The 19757-nt window shown below is 39.4% G+C and overlaps 1 protein-coding gene across 1 annotated transcript; it reads right to left on the bottom strand.

Annotated features, from left to right (window-relative positions):
- Nucleotides 1-14278: 14278 nt before the first annotated feature.
- Nucleotides 14279-19396, bottom strand: LOC127142754 (protein FAM240C-like). Its single transcript, XM_051072615.1, has 3 exons — nucleotides 19202-19396; nucleotides 18889-19013; nucleotides 14279-14786 (listed from the first exon to the last, which is right to left on the bottom strand). Exons 2-3 carry the CDS (start codon nucleotides 19008-19010, stop codon nucleotides 14663-14665), a joined length of 246 nt encoding a protein of 81 aa, XP_050928572.1. The 5' UTR covers nucleotides 19011-19013; nucleotides 19202-19396; the 3' UTR covers nucleotides 14279-14662.
- Nucleotides 19397-19757: the final 361 nt, after the last annotated feature.

Raw genomic sequence — 19757 nt, 5'->3', positions numbered from 1 at the left:
AACATCAGAAAGTATACAACAAAAATAAACAAAAATCAGTTAACAACAAAGACTGAATAAGCAAAGTTCTTCTCCACCTTTCCTTTACCTACACCCCTTGGCTGATGCACATACAGTACGTTAATCATGACACTGGCTGGCAGTAACACTAGACTCAGACTGCACCATGTTTGAGCCAATTTTCTCCACCAGGTAATCATGGGAAAGTGCTGATGGGACTTCTTGGTCTTGACATGTGACTTACTTACTACTTAAATAATAACTTTGTCTCCACCTCAACTGTAGAGTATCAGCGACTGGTGATGTATAGAGTAAAAGACTCAAAACCACAAAAAATACCAATGTTACTCTTGTCTGATGAGGGAATAAATCATGATTTCTGATGGTATATGGTTCCAGCAAACAACCACATAACCCTCCATGCTAGTTTTTAAAAATCAGATTTTATTCATGTTACGAGACACATATAGACTCTAATTAGAATTTTTCTTGCTACAGTGAAATTACATTAAATCAGAAAACTTTAAAAAACAACACAACAGTGAAACATGTCACATCGATTTATAATCCAAGAATAGCGTCTGTTTAATTTTCGTGTGGAAACTGGGCTAATTGGCTGTCAGTTAGCGAACACAGCGCTGTCAGATCCACTGCCTGCTCATTTTCGAGAGATTAGCAAACAGCATGCTCATAATGCAGCTGAGAGGAAACAACACACACAGCTGATGCTCTAATCCAGAATGACCTGCAGTGATTCAAAGAAATGCTGAGGAAAATGTTAAATTAATAGAGGAAATTGAAATAGTTGGAGAGGCTGAAGTTCTTACCTGCCAGTTACAGGCCTCAGTGCAGACAGATTTAAAGGGCCATACCTGCACTGTTGAAGTAGAGTAATGCTAATGGCAATAGGTTTGTTGTCAGAAGGAGGGAGGACACAATCAAAGATTTAGATAACAAAGACAACTTTAAAATATGTGAATGTTATTTCCTACATTTACATATATTTAAATCCAACAAATAACACATTAACTTTTTACTGTGATAGTCCAACAAACACATTAAGTTTGTATCTATCATCAAACCAGTCTACCAACACTTTGCAGCGCTATCATGGGTAAAACCTTCTCTGTGAGGGTCCCTTCTTCAGTCTGGAGTGGTACAAGGTTGCACCCTCTCATCTGTCCTCCTTCTTCCCACTATCGATTGGATCATGTCCCAAACCACAGCAGATAAACCCAGATGAGTTCAGTGAACCTGAAGATTTGGAGATTGCCAATAACCACCAGCTACCATAACATACAAGTAAAGACAGATAGGATAGACATATTTCCAAGTAAGCAGGTAACAACATCAGCACCTTCAAACCCTAGAGACACCTACAGCATCATATTTAATAAATGGAAAATTAGCTCACAGCAGATAGCTTATGGAAGACATGCGATGTTGCCACAACAATAGTAACACTAACACTACTGCAGAGCTGCATATTCATGCTGCTCATCTCCTGTTCTACTACATCCCAAAGATATTCTAATGGATTCATATCTGGTGACTGCAGAGGCCACTGAAATACAATGGGCTTATTGTTGTGTTCATGAAACCAGTTTGATACAACTTCTGCTTTGTGACATGGAGAATTATCGTGTTGGAAGTAACCATTAGAAGATGGTAAATTGTGGCCATAAAAGGATGCACATGGTCAGCAGCAATACTCAGACAGACTGTGGGTTCAGACAAATATTGATTGGCATTAATGGGCCAAAACGTGCCAAGAAAACATTCTCCATACTATTACACCACCACCACCATAAGCCTTTACTGTTGAGACAAAGCAGGCTTGGGTTCATGGATTCATGCTACTGGCACCAAATTCTGGCCTTTCCATCTGCATACCTCTGAGATTCAGCAGAAACTGAGATTCATCAGACCAGGCTACATTTTTTCCAATGTCAACTGTCCAGTTTTGGTGAGGCTCAGATTTCCGGTCATCTGCTGTAGTCCATCCTCCTCAAGGTTGGACATGTTATGCATGCATGCTTTTCTGCTCACCTCAGTTGTAAAGAGTGGTTATCTGAGTTACTGTAGCCTTTCTATCAACTCCAACCAATCTGTCTATGAACCTCTGACGTGTCTCATTAACAAGGCATTGCTGTCCACAGACCTACCATTCACTAGATGGTTTTGTTTTTCGCAACATTCTGAGTAAACTCTAGAGACTGTTGTGTGTGAAACACCAGGAGATCAGCAGTTTCAGTTTCAATACTCAAACTAGCCCATTTGACACCTACAATCATGGTCAAGGTCAAGATCTGTGAGATCATATTTCTTTCCATATTCTGATGTGTGATGTGAACATTAACTGAAGCTCTAGACCTGTATCGGCATGAGTTTAAACATTGCACTGCTGCAACATGATGAATGAGCAGGTGTGTACAGATGTTCAACAAGGCTTGGTGAGTGATTTCACTGTATTTTCTGTCCTAATCAGTAATTCAACTGATCTTTCCGGATGGCATTTTAATAGAGGAAATTACAGAATATAGACATGGACAATCTGCGATGCCAGTTGAAAGAGAAGGCAAAAAGCCTCCCCAGGGGGCATGGAAGGGCTGAAGTACAAGCACACAGAGAGAGAGAGACATAAGGAAAAGCTCCAGTGTGAGATGAATTTGAGCATCAAATTTTTTGATCATCACAGGTTTTCAGTATCACAATATCAATAACAGCATTCTAGAGATAACTGTCCATATATCCATATACTGCAAACAGGAGCCGCTAATAACTAATTCTGCATACTTTTAATGGTGCCAGTTTGCAAAAAATGTAATCAAATACAGGCTAAAACATGTTGTTTCAGCAGTCAGACATTTGCTGCAGGTCATACTACTTTCTCTCTTCCTTCATTTCCTGTCAGTCAATATTCTCTGCAATTAAGGCAAAAGTTTGTTCATGCACTGAACACATTTACTCAGACAGTCAGCATACACCTCGGGGAGTTTCTCTGTGCTCATTTTTGGCGGAATGGTGGTGCTGTGGTTAGCCCTGTTGCTTCTCACCAAGAAGGTTCTGGGTTCTGGGTTCTTTTCCGTGTGGAGTTTGCATGTTCTCCCTGTGTCAACGTGGGTTCTCTCCGGGTACTCTAGTTCCTTCCCACATCCAAAGACAGGCAAGTTGGGTTAATAGGTGACGCTAAATTGTGAATATGAGTGTGAATGGTTATTTGTCTATATTTTTTGGCCCTGCAATGGACTGATGATCTGCTCAGGGTGTACCCTGCCTCTTGCCCAGTGTCAGCTGGGATATGCTTCAGGACCCCCCCGTGACCCTTAATGGATAAGCAGTATAGATAATGAATGGGCTCATCTTGAATCAAGTTTTAACATAAGTATGTACAAAGAGGACTTTGTTTGTACATACCTTTAATTTGAATAAATCTAGAAGCTGGCTCACAATCTCGATACTCAAATAAAATCTCTGCCTCTAAGAACCATTTTTATTGAAGAATGATTATGTGATAAACAAACAATATTGAGAATTATAAATTTAAATATATATTAAAAATAATCTATTTAAGAAAGAGACTAATAGAGTGCATTAGCCAGTACAAAAGACATGCAGAAGACATATAGAATTCTCTATGAGATTCATGTTATTCTGTGTTAGCATCTGTGTCAAGTTATGGTTTACCAGAAAATGATTTTTTTCAGTCTCTAATTTTTTTTCTCTAACCAGAAAAGATGCTAGAAAGCTTGAAGCCCTACAAAACCTTGAAAACAGATTAATAAAATCAGGATATTGAAGGAAGACAGCAAGAGAATACACAGCACTGTAATATACAATTTAGTATACAGTTTAGACTGTTTGGTACAATTATTTGGGCCTTTGAAACAAATATACATGCCAGCCCACAGTCCTTAGGAAAGAAGAAACTCAAACTTTGATTTTGAAAGTTCATTTGAATGTTTATTCATGACTTTATTGGGCGTATGAACAGAAAGTGAACAGCTGCTGCATTCTGTTCCAGTGTTCAGTATTCATTAAAAGTGGACTGAATGAAATCCACAAATGAAAGTGTGTTAGTGATGATGTGATATCTGGACAGAACGTCAGATTAATTTCCTGCTTGATAAAAGAAAAATGCTAATTAGCTTCCAGACAGACAGCAGAGTCCGCTTTGTTTATCAGGACCACAGCTGCAGAATATTAAAGAATGTCTACACCATCATCATGTCTTTTTTTTTTTCTTTTTTTAATGCATTTTCACAGTTGTTTCTTACTTTATGTCTTAGGTGATATGTCAATACTGCACACAAATATGTTTAGGGACAGTCTCTTAACACAGATAATGTCCAGTGTTTTACTTAGTGTGTTGGGGAGATAACATGTTGCTGTTGCTGTGGTTTCAGCTCTCAGTCAGACAGCAGGTGATGAAGGCAGGATCCTCAAACTGACTGTCAGCTGGATGCTGGTCCAGCAGACACTGATCAATAACTCTGCTGTGGCAAGCTGAATCTATGAGCTTCCATTTGTGCCAAAAACAGACCAACTGTACATCTATCAGCCTCCACTGTCGTCATCTGTTCAGCCTGACAGACAGCTTTTTGCTGTGTTTGCTTTGTCACTGTCATCCAGATGTGTCTTTCTGTTAATGTAACTTATAACAAGATAACAGAAAATCCTGGTTTCTGATTGGCTGGCACCTCAGTTTGGCCATTCTTCACATAACTACTTATCTCACTTTTCATGCAGCACCATGAATGCCTTTGAGGAGGGACTTTTGGAAAGTGTGCACTGTTGTCTTTATTTGAATAATTCATCAAAAGACAGCAGGCTTTGAACCCCACCTTCAAGTGTGGTCATTCATAACAGGCAGACACACTTTTTGATGGTGGTCAGATGACACGTGCCTGCAGACTGCAGACATGGCTGGGAGTTGACAGAATTTTTTTTCCTCTTTTGACAGTTGAACATTTTTTGGCAAACTTTATTTAAAAAGAAGCTGAGGGGGACTTTGTTCTGGCTCCCAATGTTCCAGTCAAGCTTTTATTAATTCCTTGTACTCAGTAACAAAAGAAAGAAACAGAAAATCATAGACTACGACTGATTCATTTTAGATACAGTAGTTAAGAAAACCTGTAGGTACTTGTTTGCTAAAACTGTAAAAAAAAAAAATCCCATCCCAGATGCAGATGGAGTTCACCACAGCATCTTTAATCAGATAAGCAGGACGCAAAAGCTTTGTTTGGTTCTCGAGGAGCTGCAACATTCATAGTGGTGCTTGAAAGTTTGTGAACCCTTCAGAATCTCATATATTTCTTTAGAAATATGACCTAAAATATCATCAGATTTGGTGCAGGACAATTATGTTCATGTTTCTAATGTAGTGAAGTGCATTCCCTGAATGCACCCCAGAGAAAACCACTCCTCCCTTAGGCCCTCCCCCTAGCAGGTGGGGTATAAAAAGCCCTCACCTGCCTACAGTCAGTCTTTTGCTGGTCCTTGATGGTGTTTGCCTCTACATGAGGTGGTGAGTAGGGCTCCTAGTTTCTTTCTTCTGTTAAGTTTAAAGATCTGGCCCTAATAACTTTGTGTCTTTGTTTTTAGGCTCACCTGCTGCTGCTGCTCTGCTGTTTTGCTCAGTTCTGTTCTGTTGTTGTTTGTTGCTTTGTGTTACCTTTGGTTTTGCTAGGATTAATTCTAGTTTATTTTTCTTAGTTTCATCTGTTTTGAATAGTTCTGTTCTATTGCTTTGTGTATATATTGTTTGGGGTTATTGATTCATTTGTCTATCAATTGCGTTATGGCTTTTGTGGGATGTTGTTGGATGCTGTTGAATTTTGTTAATTCTCTCTTTGTGTTGTAGAAAGTCTCTCTTAATATTTTTTTTTCTTTCTGTTGCTGGGTGTCATAAGGTGGGGGGGCTAGGTACTGTGGTAGGGGCACTGGGACACATTATTGATTGCGTGTCTGCTGTGCTGCATCCAGGTGAGGGAGACAGGGCATCTAGGCTGTCATCTAGGCTGCCTCCCCACTGGAGGCCCCAGCTCACTGTTTACAGCTTTAGCAATCAAGTGAGTGCTGTACTGGATTTTTAGCCCACTGTAATTAATAGTCTGGGCTTGAGTAGTTTTAACTAATGTGCTGACTGTAACTTTGATAAATGAATCTCTCTTGCTAGTCCCCTCACCATTTGTTGCTAATCTTTGTCTTGTTTCCAACAGCTCCAGTGTTTTTTTTTTTTTTCTTTGTTTTTTTTTTTCTCTCCAATAAAATAAGTTTTGATTCTCAATGCTGTCTGCCTGTTCAGTCACGAACCTGTGTCCTTGTAGTTTACAGTGAAATAGTTGAGGTAGCCCAGGTGGTGTTGTTGGTTCCTTTAGTTAGTCCCTTGTATTCGTCCCTCCCTGATATTTTGCAAACCCAAATTCTACTCTGCTCACCCACACTAAGTTGGAAAACAAGGAGACTGCTTATGTGGGTTGTCGTTCAGAGTTTGTGGCTCATTTTAGTGGCTGCTGTCTGGCTCAGTGTGACCATCTGCTCTGCCTATGATACAACACTGACCTTACTGGTTTAGACAGGATTTGACCAGCAGTGTTAGTTCTCCATCTATGTAGACACACTGTCTGAATTAGTTTCTCCAGAGAGACCAAAAAATATGAAGATATTTTTGAATGGAATTCTTCATTTCAAATGTTAACATCAGCTTAACGGTGAAAAGTTGAATCTCTGAAAAATGTTTGCTTTTCATAATATCTTGTTTGGTATGTCAACCTTTTGCTTTAATGGCAACATGCACTGAAGTTGGCTTTGTCTGTTCAGGCAAAACCTGATCACCCATCTTATACCAGCACAATTTGACAATGCTCTAAAAGGGCTTCTTGTGCTGCTTGGTTTTTCTCAGTCTTCAGGTGCCCCCATAAATGTTCAATGAGGTAGAGGTGCAGTGACTGTGGAGGAAAGTCCATGACAGTCAGGACTTCCTGGTCTCCTTTGGTCTCTAAGTTTTCAGGTGTGCTTGGGGTCATTATTCTGCTGTAGTGGGTATGGGATGGTTCTGAAGAACGGGTCAGGCTGTAGTCAGTTCAGTACAGAGTAGGCAACACCAGAGAACAAAACTTGAAACTTGCATATTGCCACTACCATGTTTCACTGTCAGTGTGACACACTATGGTATCACTCTCTCTCCTGTTCATCCTCTTATATACACCCTTCTGTTACTGCCATAAATCTCAAACTTGGATGGATCAGTAAATAGGACTTTCACCCTCAGTAATCACTGTGAAATGCTGGTATCTTCTAGCCCACTTCAAGTGATCGACCTTGTTTCCCCTTTTGAGAAGTGGTTTAGAAAATATTATTCATCCTCTGAGACCACTACAAGACATCCTTCTTTTTGCTGAGTGGAGTCTTGCATTCTTTATTTAGCAAATTCTGTATTTGTGATGAGGTTGCTTTTCATCTCTCAGGAAAGTAACCTGGATGTATTGATCTTCTGGTGGTGTGGTCACTTCTGGTCTGCCTGATTGTGCTTTGGATACAACTGATCTAGCTTCTGCAAAGCATTTTAGAGTTCCATGCACTGCTCTCTTAGAAACCTTTAGTCTAGCCTGTGATTTGATGGTAAGATATCTTTGACTTCTGACACTTTCACTTAGTTCTGAATTTTTCCAACCATCACAATGCTATTTAGAAGAAATTATCTGCTGGAAAGTTGAGGCACAATATTCACTTATTTATAACAAGTGAACACACACTAAAGCTTTCCATCTTTGATCTACACTGATGAGTAGTGTGTCAGCTGAATACATGCTTCAATACAAGGGTAATAGAACAGTTACAACTCAACTCCTGTACAAAAGAGTTAAGTTGGTCAGTGCTTCATTTTACATGACATAACTTCCTCTGTTTTTGAATGTCTCTGAGTCCTCAAACTTTCTGATTAATTCCAGGTTTACATGAAAATATTTTAGATTTTCATGTGGTTCTTTTGGACCTCAAAAGAAATCATGGGACAGGTGATTTGCAGAGCAAATAAAAAAGGCATTTAATTTCATTTGGCTGTGTAATAATGACTAGCACTTTACTTCAGCTTTTTTCAGCATGTTAACCACAATGATTGTGTGTTTTGCTCTTAGAGCTGTGAAAATGCTGCTGGTTTTCTGCTGCTTCCACTACCCAGCCTATGTAGGGTCAGTGGAAGAATCAAGTTAAATGTAAAGGATGAGTCTGGTAATATTTAATACTTTTCTAATCATTGATTAAATCCAGTGAAAAGACAAAACCAGCAATGAATATATCCCACTGACATTCTATGTGTATGCAAAGTCTGATATATCTTATTTCTCTGTGCTGTAGAGTTCAATTGTTATTCAAAAACTGTTGAAACCACATCAGTAAGCCACACTGTTACACTAGGTGACATGTTCCTTCATCACCATGAACAACCACACTATAGTTTATTTTGACTCAATCTCACAATATCCTGCTGCCCCAAATACTCACTAGAGCACCAAATGTTGATTAATCTGCCACTGAAAAACTAGTCCAGAACTAAAGCACTATTTTCTCCTGTTTAATACAAATGACAGTGCCCAACTGTTTTAGGGAATCAGTAAGCCTTTTTTAAAGTGACCCCACTGTATTTATCTGTGGGCAGTGTTTAAGGATTTATGTTTTTAGTAGAAACCAGTGACCTTAGGACTGGTTTATACACCAAATTACCTCTGGTTCTTGGACCAGTTCTATTCAGTATTCTTGGAACCCCGGTGCAGTGCTTTTTAGCAAACCAGCCAGTGTTTCCAGCAGTTTTGAGTGCAACCACTGTAATCAAGAATGTGTCATTAACAGGGGGTGTTGCACAGCACACAACGGGACTATTTCCTACCTGTAAAATGTGACACACCCACTGAGGCTGTCAGTGGGTGTGTCACAGGTTCCAAATGGTTCAAAATTAGGTGTGCAAACCCAAACAGAACCTGTTCCATGCTAGTGGAAAAGGGGTATGTGAGTCACAGACAGGGGAGTTAAGCCTGAAAGCACTGAGAGACAGACTAACATCTTTGTCCTTTCTGTGTTTTTTGTCTTTGTGTTTGTTTTTTTCTTTCTCTCGGTCATTATCTATATCTGTGTTTTTTGTGTTTTCTGTCATCTTTCTATCTTGTTTTGCTGCTGTTATCATTGTATTGATGCTCCCAGAAGCTGTCTGACTGTGAATGTTTTGTAGCTCATTTGTGAACTGTTTTGTGTTTCTAAGTACCAACAGTGTACTGGAGGGGAAATCTGAGGGATTTAGGGTCACTGCTGAGCACTTTATCAAATGAGCTTTGCTGGGTGAGAGCTTTAGTGTGTGAACAGGCTCCATAATGAGCCACTGAGAGCTTCAGCCCTGAAAATCACAGAGCAAACAGAGTCATCATGGAGGGGAGTCTGCCTGTTAAACTCAGCACTGATACAGATTACAGCAGATAATGTGAGGAACCAGCCGCTCTCATCTCAGCAGCACTGAAAATCTGAATACAGACGGCTCTGCCGGAAACACAGCTCTCCACTGCCCCCTGCTGACCAGCACTCACACTGCTGCTGGTGGTTCCAACCTTCTGGTCCTCAACTGTGAAGGTAACTTCAATGCTGTCTTTCTTTACTTCCAGACAGAATTTTCAGGATAGAATTTGGAAAAAGTAAATAAGGTTTTTAACCATATCACCAGAAAAGTCAGGATTCTTTACAAATGAAGCAATCTGTTTCCAAACACTCATAGCCCATCCACCTTTTCATTTCCAGCTCTATGGCACTTACACCTACCTGACTGAGAAACCAAGCATGTATACTAGGGAGAAACTGGGGGGCATATAAATCTTAAGATGCCCATAGCTATGTCCTGAGTGGTCATTTACAAGAAACGATGCTCTGGCTGAATATAAGAAGGTCTGTTTTATGAATACCTACTGTAAGTGTGCCAACAACACAGCAAAATGACATTTTCACTTGGTTATGTGGCCTACTATTCTGAGGTGATCTGTTTTTGCCTCCAGCTAACATTGTGATGTAGTCGTGACATCAGCACCTAAAGAGTTCATATACATATACATATGTGTGTGGGTGTATGCATGCATATGTATACATATACAGTTTCAGCCATAACATCAAAACCAATATTTTAATGTTGTGGCTGGTCGATGTATCTCCACTGGGTGAAAATGGAGAAAATGGAGCCTCTGCTCTTTGCTTAAAGGTTTGCAATGGTGAAGTGTAGCACCAGAGCTCAATTTACGAATGCTTTTTGTTATTCACTACACGCTGACTTATCTCAGAGTGAACATACTCAGAGGGGATTGCTGTGCTGGAACCCAAAATTCTGTGATTCATGCTTGAGGGTTAGTCAAATCAGAATAAAGAGTTAGAGTTGAGGGTTTGAGAGTTTGTTAAACCTGCTCTCTGGAACAGGCCCCAGGCCTTGCTGCCAGCGGGACCAAAACATCAGCACCATCATCGCCACTGTCATCATCATTATTTCTAATCACAGGACAGCTCTCTCTGATTGTCTACTCTGTGTTTTTATCAGTGGCAGCTGTGACTCAGGTTGGTCTCTGCGTCAGCAGAGAGGTCAGTGTTTATATATGGCAGGTCACGTCCATTCCCATCTAGTCACAAAGTCTGCTAAAACCCAAACAACATTATTTCCTGCCAGTGACACTACATACAGTATTGTTTCGTCAGAGGCACTGTGTGGAGGAAAGGACACAGGGAACATCAGCTGAACCGTTCACTGATTTAATCTGTACAGAAACTCCAGGTTTTTTACATTCAGGAAATGCAGAATGATATTTTCAAAAATACAACTAATAAAGTGATGATTTCCAGTCTAGAATTTTGACTCATTATATATATGAATTTTATCTTCTATTTATAGGGTCATAAAAATATTTACTGGACTTTTAACACTGCAGTTATGAACAGAACAAATATACCTATATCAAAATATTTCTAAGGTTTAAGGAGTATTTACTAACTTAAATTCCATTTGCTAAAACTGTACACTACATGGCCAAAAGTATGCAGACACCTGAACATTCCACCCATCTGTGATTGCTGAGTTCATCTGCTGATATAACAGCCTTCCCACCAGATGTTGAACCTGCTGCAGGGATTTGCTCCCATTCAGCCACAGGAGCATTAGTGAGGTCCAACACTGATGCTGGGTGACAAGGTCTGACTCACAGTCTGTGTTCCAGTTTATTCCAAAGGTGTTGGGAGGAGTTAAGATCAGGGCTGTGTGCAGACTGAACCGTAAAAAAAACCCAGATTCATTTCTTTATGAATCTGGCCTTGTGTGTGGGTGTGTTGTCATGTTGAAACAGGAAAAGGTCCTCATCAAACTGCTGGATCTAAGAAGCAAAGTCAAGTCAAGAAAAAGCAGCCCCAGACCAAAAGTACTTTAAAAAATGTTGAAAGGGCTGTCCACATACTTTTGACCGTGTGATAATAAAAAGAAAAGGACATTTTTACATTGCTCCAGTTACTGGTTGGATGTATTACTGTGTGTTGCTGCTCCCTGCTGGTTAGGAAAAGAATTGCAGCTTCATTTAGCAGACTCCACGAGATTATTCCATCCACTTCATATAATAAAATACAAATGTCTTGAACAAATACCAAATTATACATAAAACATGCTGCTTGACTAGAAATCTGATGCCAATTTGGAAACATTGCAAATAACAAGTTAAAGGGTGACCTAAGATTTATTGGTTGATGTTTCCCTGACATTTTTTTCATGTTATTCAAGCAATGAGCAAGCCTTCTGTATTTATGTTAGAGTGTTGCATTGTGGGACCACGGCATTCACTGATACCATCCTGTACTTTTACACAGCAGTTCATTTTTAATGGTCATTTGATCATGTTGTTTTGTCATCCCTTTTTGTTTGTTTAGTTGCAAGAAACCACACCTACTTTTTTTCTCAGTTAATTTTTATTTGTGTGTAGAAAATTCAGCCTCATAACAAAACTCCACACAGGTTGCAACTTCCAACTATACATAGACATTCTTGTTTATATTTAGTCTGACACCTGTTTACACTAAGAAAAGGAAGTGCAGCTCAGTTAATGTTTATTTTCATGATCCTGATAAACATTCTGATCAGCTGATCTTCTCATCAGTAATCCATTTGTAATTATTCTGCATGTGACAGCTGATGTAGTTCAGAGATACCTGATAGGTGAACTGGTTTGTAACAGAAATTTTGTTGGTTCAAACCCTGCCTGGATGTTTAAATATATAGCTTGTCTCTTGTAAGATAAAATACTCCTATGTGTCAGTATCATTACCACATTTATTGATTTCAATAAATTAAACCTATCAGAGACACATTGATTTGTTGGGTTTTGTTTGCTCTCTACCTGCAAAATTTCAGCTGACATGTCAACACAAGTGAATAACATCGATCATCTCATTATAACACAATGTTCTGCTGAGGAACCTTTGGTCCTGACATTTGTTACTTTGTCACGTACCACCCACCTAAATATTGTCACAAACCAAGCACACACACCTCCAATTGCAACAACACTCCCCAATGTCAGCCATACCACAAAAACTGCTCATAAATGTCTTGAGTAACATGACAAAGAGCCAAAGCTGTTGACATGGGCTCCTAAACTCCCCACTACTCTCCTGTAGTGTCTGGCACCGGGACATTGGCAGCACATCCTTTGGGTCTTGTGAGTTGCAGGATGGTGGGAGCATTATCCTGCTTTGGGAGGCCCCTGACATTGGGGAGTGTTGTTGCCATTGGAGGGGTGTGTGCTTGGTTTATGACAGGTGGGTGGTACGAGACAAAGTAACGTCCAAATGAATGTCAGGACCAAAGGTTCCTCAGCAGAACATTGTGTTATAACAAGATGATCGATGTTATTCACTTCATCCACCAGTGGTCATAATGTTATGGATGATTGTGTATGTACTAAGTTACACCAAAGAATGAATAACATCCCTTCAGTTACAGCATAACTTTCCAAATTTGAAATGAAAATAACCCTCTTTGTTGCACTTATTTTCCCCATTTTAAAGATTTAAGTTCACCTCAAGCACTTTGGGATTGCACTTTTTACTCTTATCATGTTAGAAGGAAACGTCCTCCCATTAGGAAATGATTGCATAGGTAATTTGTGCAAGCAGCTTATTATGACCCATAGTTACATGTTGCAAGTGACAAAGTCCTCCAGTGACTGTGTGACAGCACCAAAGGAGGAAACCAGATGAAAATGTCCAAACCTAACCAAGTAGATCTGTGCCTGCACCTAACCAAATAGTTCCATAAGCTTAACTGCATATTTTTTATTGTTACCATGACAGCTAACATTTGGTACACCTGCCACTCTATGGGCACTATTTCAAGAGAGGCTCCCATGGGTCATATCAGATTGTAGGGACAAAAGACCTTTATAGATATTCAGGTTGGGGGACTTATTGAAATAAATTGTTTCAGGATGAACATGAGATGTTAAAAAAAAAAGCAATTGACCAAAAGAAAGAATTGAGCAGCTGACAGTGACTGAGTTGTTGTGATTTGTGTGTAAATAAATAAATCCACTGAAGACATCTGTTTCAGACCTGTTTGAGAACATGTATATTTGTGACTGTGAAGCATAGCTGGCTGGTGGGATGTGTTGTCAGTTTTGTGATAGTTCTGTTGATGAACTCATTCATTCAATAATTTCATTGAATCAATCTGGAACAAAAAAAAAGGAGAAAACAAAATAGTCTGCATGCCTTCCTGTTTTATCTTGAAACATATAATTACATTGTACCATGCCTGACAACTGTGCCTGTTTCTTTAAGCCGAACCTAGGGATGGAACATTACTGTTCTCTTTGATTTGACATGCTCCTGTCAAACAGCTACATCATAAGCATTATCAGTGATTGTGTAATCATTATCATGCTGTAGCATGACTTAATGTGAGAGTATAGTGACCAACCTTGCATGTCTTTCCAAAATATGGGTGAACCTTGGGTGAATGTGTTCACTTAGGCAACACATTAAACAGACCCATGCTAGATGGTTATTTAAGTTACACAAGATCACGCATCAGCATGGGGATTATTTTGGAAAGGAAGTCTTGTGAGAATAAACAAATACTGTGGGAGTTAGTGAATAAGTGTGAATGTGCTGGGGGTTTTTGTTTGTTTGTTTGTTTTTTAAATATATTTCTAATGTTTTAATTTCATCTATGAAAGCATAAGAATCACAAAAAAAACACTTCAGATATAGACTGAGTTTATTTAAGACCATCAATTATATGCTATGGAGTAACAATAATAGATCACAATAATGACAAAACACTGGCATCAGGCAGGAATGAAATGCAACACGAAAGGCAAAACATTCTCCAAGAAGTCAGTTATTTTAGATATTGTTTTTCACCAACAACAATAAAAATAATTATTGATTTTCATATGACAGGTCTTGTATTTTTCTCTGATTTTTTAGCAGATTTAGTCATGGTGACATTTTTCACTTTGTCTCTTTCATTTTTAAAATACTTACTTAAATATGTAATTACTTAAATGTGAATGCTGCCACTGGACAGCTGCTCTTCACCTGCAAGCTGATTGGTGGGGGTGTTAGTGTTTGTAACCTTCTTCAGGTTCATCTCCTGAGTTCAGGCTGAATTGAGCTTCCTGAAGCTCTGCTGAGCTTTCTGAGCTCGTCTGATTCTCTCCTCGAAGAAACTCTGCTGGTGCTGATTCCTCTGATCCAACCTGACCACCCACTGCTCCCTCAGCCTGGAGAGAGACAGAGGGAGAGAGGGCAATGGGTGAGAATAGAAATTAGCAGGTGTCCAAACAAACAATACTGCACAGTGTTTCCAATATTATGAGACAGGACTTAGCAACTCCAGAAAGTATAACGGCAGTAATCAAGAATTATGTTGTTCATCCATCGATCCTTTATCTGTACTGCTTGGCAGTCTGGAAAATCATTTAATGTCAATGGAATTAGCAGTCAGTGAATTCATGATACAATATATATATCTCTATATCCTTATAGAGAGGACAGTCTTTTGACAATTGATGGTGTCATTTTACTGTCAAGGACATTCTCTGACCCCACTGAAGCCCTTAGCCTTTTCAAGGTGGGGGTGTTGTGCTGAGATCGCACAGTCATGCTGGCCATGTACATAATGGCCAATCGATTTTCACTTTGGAGTGGGGAAACAAGAAAACAGATGACAAGCTTTTTCCCATTTTGGAGTAGGAAACTGGAAAGGAAAAACAAACAAGTTTTCCAATTTTGGTTTTGAAACAATGAAATTGGAAAATAAAGGACAACAAGTATGTTTTAATTTTTGTTTTGTGTTAACACAGGGAAAATGAGAAATTCAGTCATTTTATTTGTATTTTGCCCCGAAAGTAACCCAATGAACAATAGCAAAGGATCCCCATAAGCTAGCACAGTGAATAAAAGTGAATAAAGCTAGCCTTAGCTTAGCCTTCACCCATGTAAGGTGAAAATCGATGAGCAAGAACCACCCTGCTAAAAGCCCAAATCTTCGTGTTTCAGTTGTCCTTTTCTGTGCTGCCCAAAAACAGCGAAAATAGCTAGCTAAGACCAGCTGTATTAGCCTTAGCTGGGCTGTAACTAATTTTTCATTTTTCTGTGTTATCTGTGAAAATCGAGAAAAGGCTCGTCATCTCTTTTCTTTTTTCCCACTCCAAAATGAAAATCGATTGGCCATTATGCACACAGACCCTGCCCTGTACTTTATTCTCAGCCATGCTTTGAACAAAATGCTAACAAACTCACACTGACAACTGCTAATATGTTAATGTTTGCCAAGTTCACTGTCTTAGTTCAGCTGTTAGCATGCTAACATTTGCTAACTTGCACTAAACACAAACTACAACTGAGGTTGATGTGAATTTCATAGGTATTTGGTCAAAAATCCAAAGTGGAGGATCAAGTTTTTCAAGTTCGACCTGACGGTGGCACTATGTGTAAAATGAAAGTATTGCAATAACATGAATGTAACAAATTTCATGACAGTCCATCCAATAGTTGTTGAGCTACTTGAGTGGTGGACCAACTGACAAGACCAATATATTTAGCCTTTTTTTTAAATCCTCAAATCAAAGCAGTGCTCACTGAGACTCCCATAGCATCTTCTTTACGGTCCTCAGCAGCAGTCAAAGCCTCTTTTCTTTTGCAGAAAATATATATACCTCTTTTGCAGAAAATATATATACACAAAGTTTATGGATGACTAAAGTAATTTATATTTGGCATTGTGTAGGCTGCATTCAGTGTTTGGGAGGCAGAGATGAGCAGAGGTTTTGTCACAATATCAGAGGTTAGTATTTACCCTGACACCATAACTCCTGGGCTTAAATTAATCGTGCAGACATCCAGTGAAACTTGATCTGTAGGCATCACTGTCAGGGATAATTGTGTTACAGACAAAAGAGGAACCGTGTGTGTGTGTGTGTGTGTGTATGTGTGTGTGTGTGAGTGTGTGTGAGAGAGAGAGAGAGAGAGAGAGAGAGAGAGGCTGTGTTAGCTGTGACAGGATTAATATTGTGTCTGTGTTAGCATGCATTTGTCTGTCAGCACACTCTGTCATGTGTCTGTTAATCTGCAGCGTTCTGCTCGTCTGTCCTCAGATATTCACACTGATCTCCAGGATTCAAACGTATAGCCGAACTGCCTCTAATCAACATTCTCAGGCTACTATGTGATGACAGATAGACGAGCTGTAAACATAACTGAGGCATTTTCAAAACTAATCAAGTTATGATGCAGGGAGAGGGATGAAAACTGAGGAGAGTAATAAAGTTTATTTTTAACACTCCTCTCCTTTCTGATCTGGCTGGATCAACAGTTTATTCATCTTAATAAACTCATGTTTGTCAAAACTTTCTTCACACTCACAGACAATTTTTTGAGAATATCCCGAAGTTTCCAGAGATATCAAATATGTCAGAAAAAAACAAAAACAACATTTCACTAGACATACTGTATAAAATATTTCCTTTTGATAGAAAAGTGCAGCCGCAAAAAAACATATTGGGCTTGAATATTTCACTCAGTGTAAACATCATACAGCTTCAATGAAAGGCTGGAGCAACATGAAGCAGAATACATGTATATGACACTGTCAGACAGAGTGAGGAAATTAGATTTTTGTAAAATTACAGCTGCCAGTGAACTCGACTTCTGCGTTGTCTGTGTCTTGTAACCATGACCACCATCTTTCCCTTAAAGTTTAACTGAAAATCAGAATTTCTTTCACCTTATGTGTACAGCTATTGTAAATATTTTTTTCAAAAAAGGATAAAATTATTTTTGACACACAGTATTTGTGAAAATGAGTGGGTGTGTGAAGTGTCAAACAATCCAGCCAGCTAACATCAAATGCCTCAGTAGCACCTAATAAAGATGTCTGGATTTAATATATCTAGTTTCACAGTGGAGACACAGGCTTTATACACAAGTGATGTAGGAGTCATGCTGGTGGTGGTCATTACATAAAGATTTCTTGTTCATACAAATCGACAAGTTGTGCACCATGATGTACACTGCTCCTGATTCAGTACAACATACACCACACTTACCTGTATATGTAATCTCACATGTATATATGTCTTATCAACACACAGCACCTTACAGTTTGATAGATCTAGGTCGTATAGGTACTATAGGCTAGATATATGCTAATACTTTAATTATCACTACTATCATTACTACTGCTGTATTACTGGCCTCACCTTACATCTGATATGGAACCTGTGTTATGCTATGTTCTTCTTTCGCTATTCTCTCCCCCCCTCTCCCCCTCTCCCCCTCTCTCTCTCCTTCTTAACCCAACCGGTCGAGGCAGATGGCTGCCCACCCTGAGTCTGGTTCTGCTCGAGGTTTCTGCCTCTTAAAAGGAAGTTTTTCCTTGCCACTGTCGCCTAGTGCTGCTCATGGTGGGATCTGTTGGGTCTCTCTCTGTAAATACCTATGTTTAAAGAGTATGGTCTAGCACCTGCTCTATATGAAAAGTGCCTTGAGATGACTGTTGTTGTGATATGGCGCTATATAAATAAAATTGAATTGAATTGAATTGAATATGACATGTTATGACCTGGAGCATACGTCATATTTATATCACATACGATATGTGCTCCACTTACAATGCATACCCATACACACACCTAGATATCGCTCAAATAGTATGATGTAGTGTGGAGTAGGTGTATACATGTTACGCGTACTTTATCCATAGCAGGTATGTGGTGAAGGTACAGTGCATTAGTTGGCAGAATCATGTGACACCTTGAGTGTGTGTGTGTGTGTGTGTGATTGTTATTTCCCATTACTTTCTGACAGATAATGTTGTTTTCTTTACTACAGCCTGTGGAAAAGATGTAAAGATATATATAATATCTTTGACTGATGATTAGCTTTAGTGTCCTGGAAGGAGAATATTAACTTCAAACTGGAGCTATAAAAGTGAGGGGGACACTTGCGTTTCCATTGACATCATTACAGGGGATAGACTGGACCACTTACTGACATAGTCACCATTGGGAGTAGTAAAGATTATATTCAACATCGGGCTAGAATGTGTATCAGATTTCAGTCCAGGTTGAATGTTTCTTGGATTCGTTTACTCTTAGCTTTGATATCCAATACCAGTACGCAATCTGCCCACGATGCATGATGTAACTAAATGTAAATCTCCACTAATTTTTCAACCTAAACTCAGCTGGGATTGTAATGAACAAGACTCTCAGCTGATGATAGCTGTTTTGTGAACTACAGACTAGAAATATGGAACAAGCACCTACCAGAACTGCAGATTTGAATATCTAAAGTGACATATTTAATAACTTTGGTGCTGACCGTGCCAGAGCACTGCTCCTCATGCGGTTTTCCTCCTCGTTCATGTGCTCACTGTGCTGAACAATCCTCTGCTCCCAGAACGACCTCAGCTTCTGTTTGTCATGAATTCGAGCTGCGTTCATCACCTGACAACAGGAAACACACAGCAGCCACTCAGGAATGGAAACACACTCTGCAGAAGCGCACAGGTTTGCCTCTTGTTACTCGTCACTCGTGAAAAAGAATCATCTCTTCCATTTCAGTGGTTAAATGGCTGCCATCATCTGTCACATTATCCCTGAAGATCCTGACTGAATCTTGTTTGGTTACTTACTGCTGTTTTCCAGGTTTTAAACTTTTTTTGTTGTTTCTTTCTTTCTTCTGTCTTTTTTCTTTTCTCTTGTTTTTTCTCTTTCTCTTTTCTCCTCTCAACCTCTTGCTTTACTTCTCATTGTCATTTCTTCTCTTCTGTTTTACATCTCTTTCTTTTGCTTGTCCCCTTCTCTCTCTACTTCTCCTTTCTCTTTTTATCTCCTCTTTTAACTCCTCCCCTCCTCCTCCCCTCTGTCTTATCATCACTCTAATCATTCTCCTGTGTCCTGTTTTCCTCTTTCCTCTCCTTGTGTTCCATCATTTCTTTTTTCCTCTCCTCCTTTGTTCGGCCCTGCTTTTTCATCTTTACATGCTCCCTGTTCCCTTGCCCCTCTTCTTTCCTCTCTTGCGTCCTCTCTCCTCCCCTTTCCTGCCCTCTTTTTATCACTCATCTTTCCCTTGTTCTTTCATTCCCTCCTTCTCTCAATATTATTGTCTTTCTCTTAACTTTTATTATTCCTTTTCTCCTCTCTCCTTTTCACCTCTACCTTTCCTTCATATGACATGAAACAGCTTCA

This window comes from Lates calcarifer, linkage group LG9 (genome assembly GCF_001640805.2).
Source record: "Lates calcarifer isolate ASB-BC8 linkage group LG9, TLL_Latcal_v3, whole genome shotgun sequence".
NCBI lineage: Eukaryota > Metazoa > Chordata > Actinopteri > Centropomidae > Lates > Lates calcarifer.
The sequence above is the reverse complement of the archived record's forward strand: the minus strand, read 5'-3'. Positions and strand labels throughout refer to the sequence as shown.

Coding starts and splice junctions, on each gene's coding strand:
- LOC127142754 (XM_051072615.1), bottom strand. CDS start 19,010: ATGAACGCAGCTCGAATTCATGACAAACAGAAGCTGAGGTCGTTCTGG. Junction 14,787..18,888: donor AGGAGCAGTGCTCTGGCACG/GTCAGCACCAAA, acceptor GTCTCTCTCCAG/GCTGAGGGAGCAGTGGGTGG.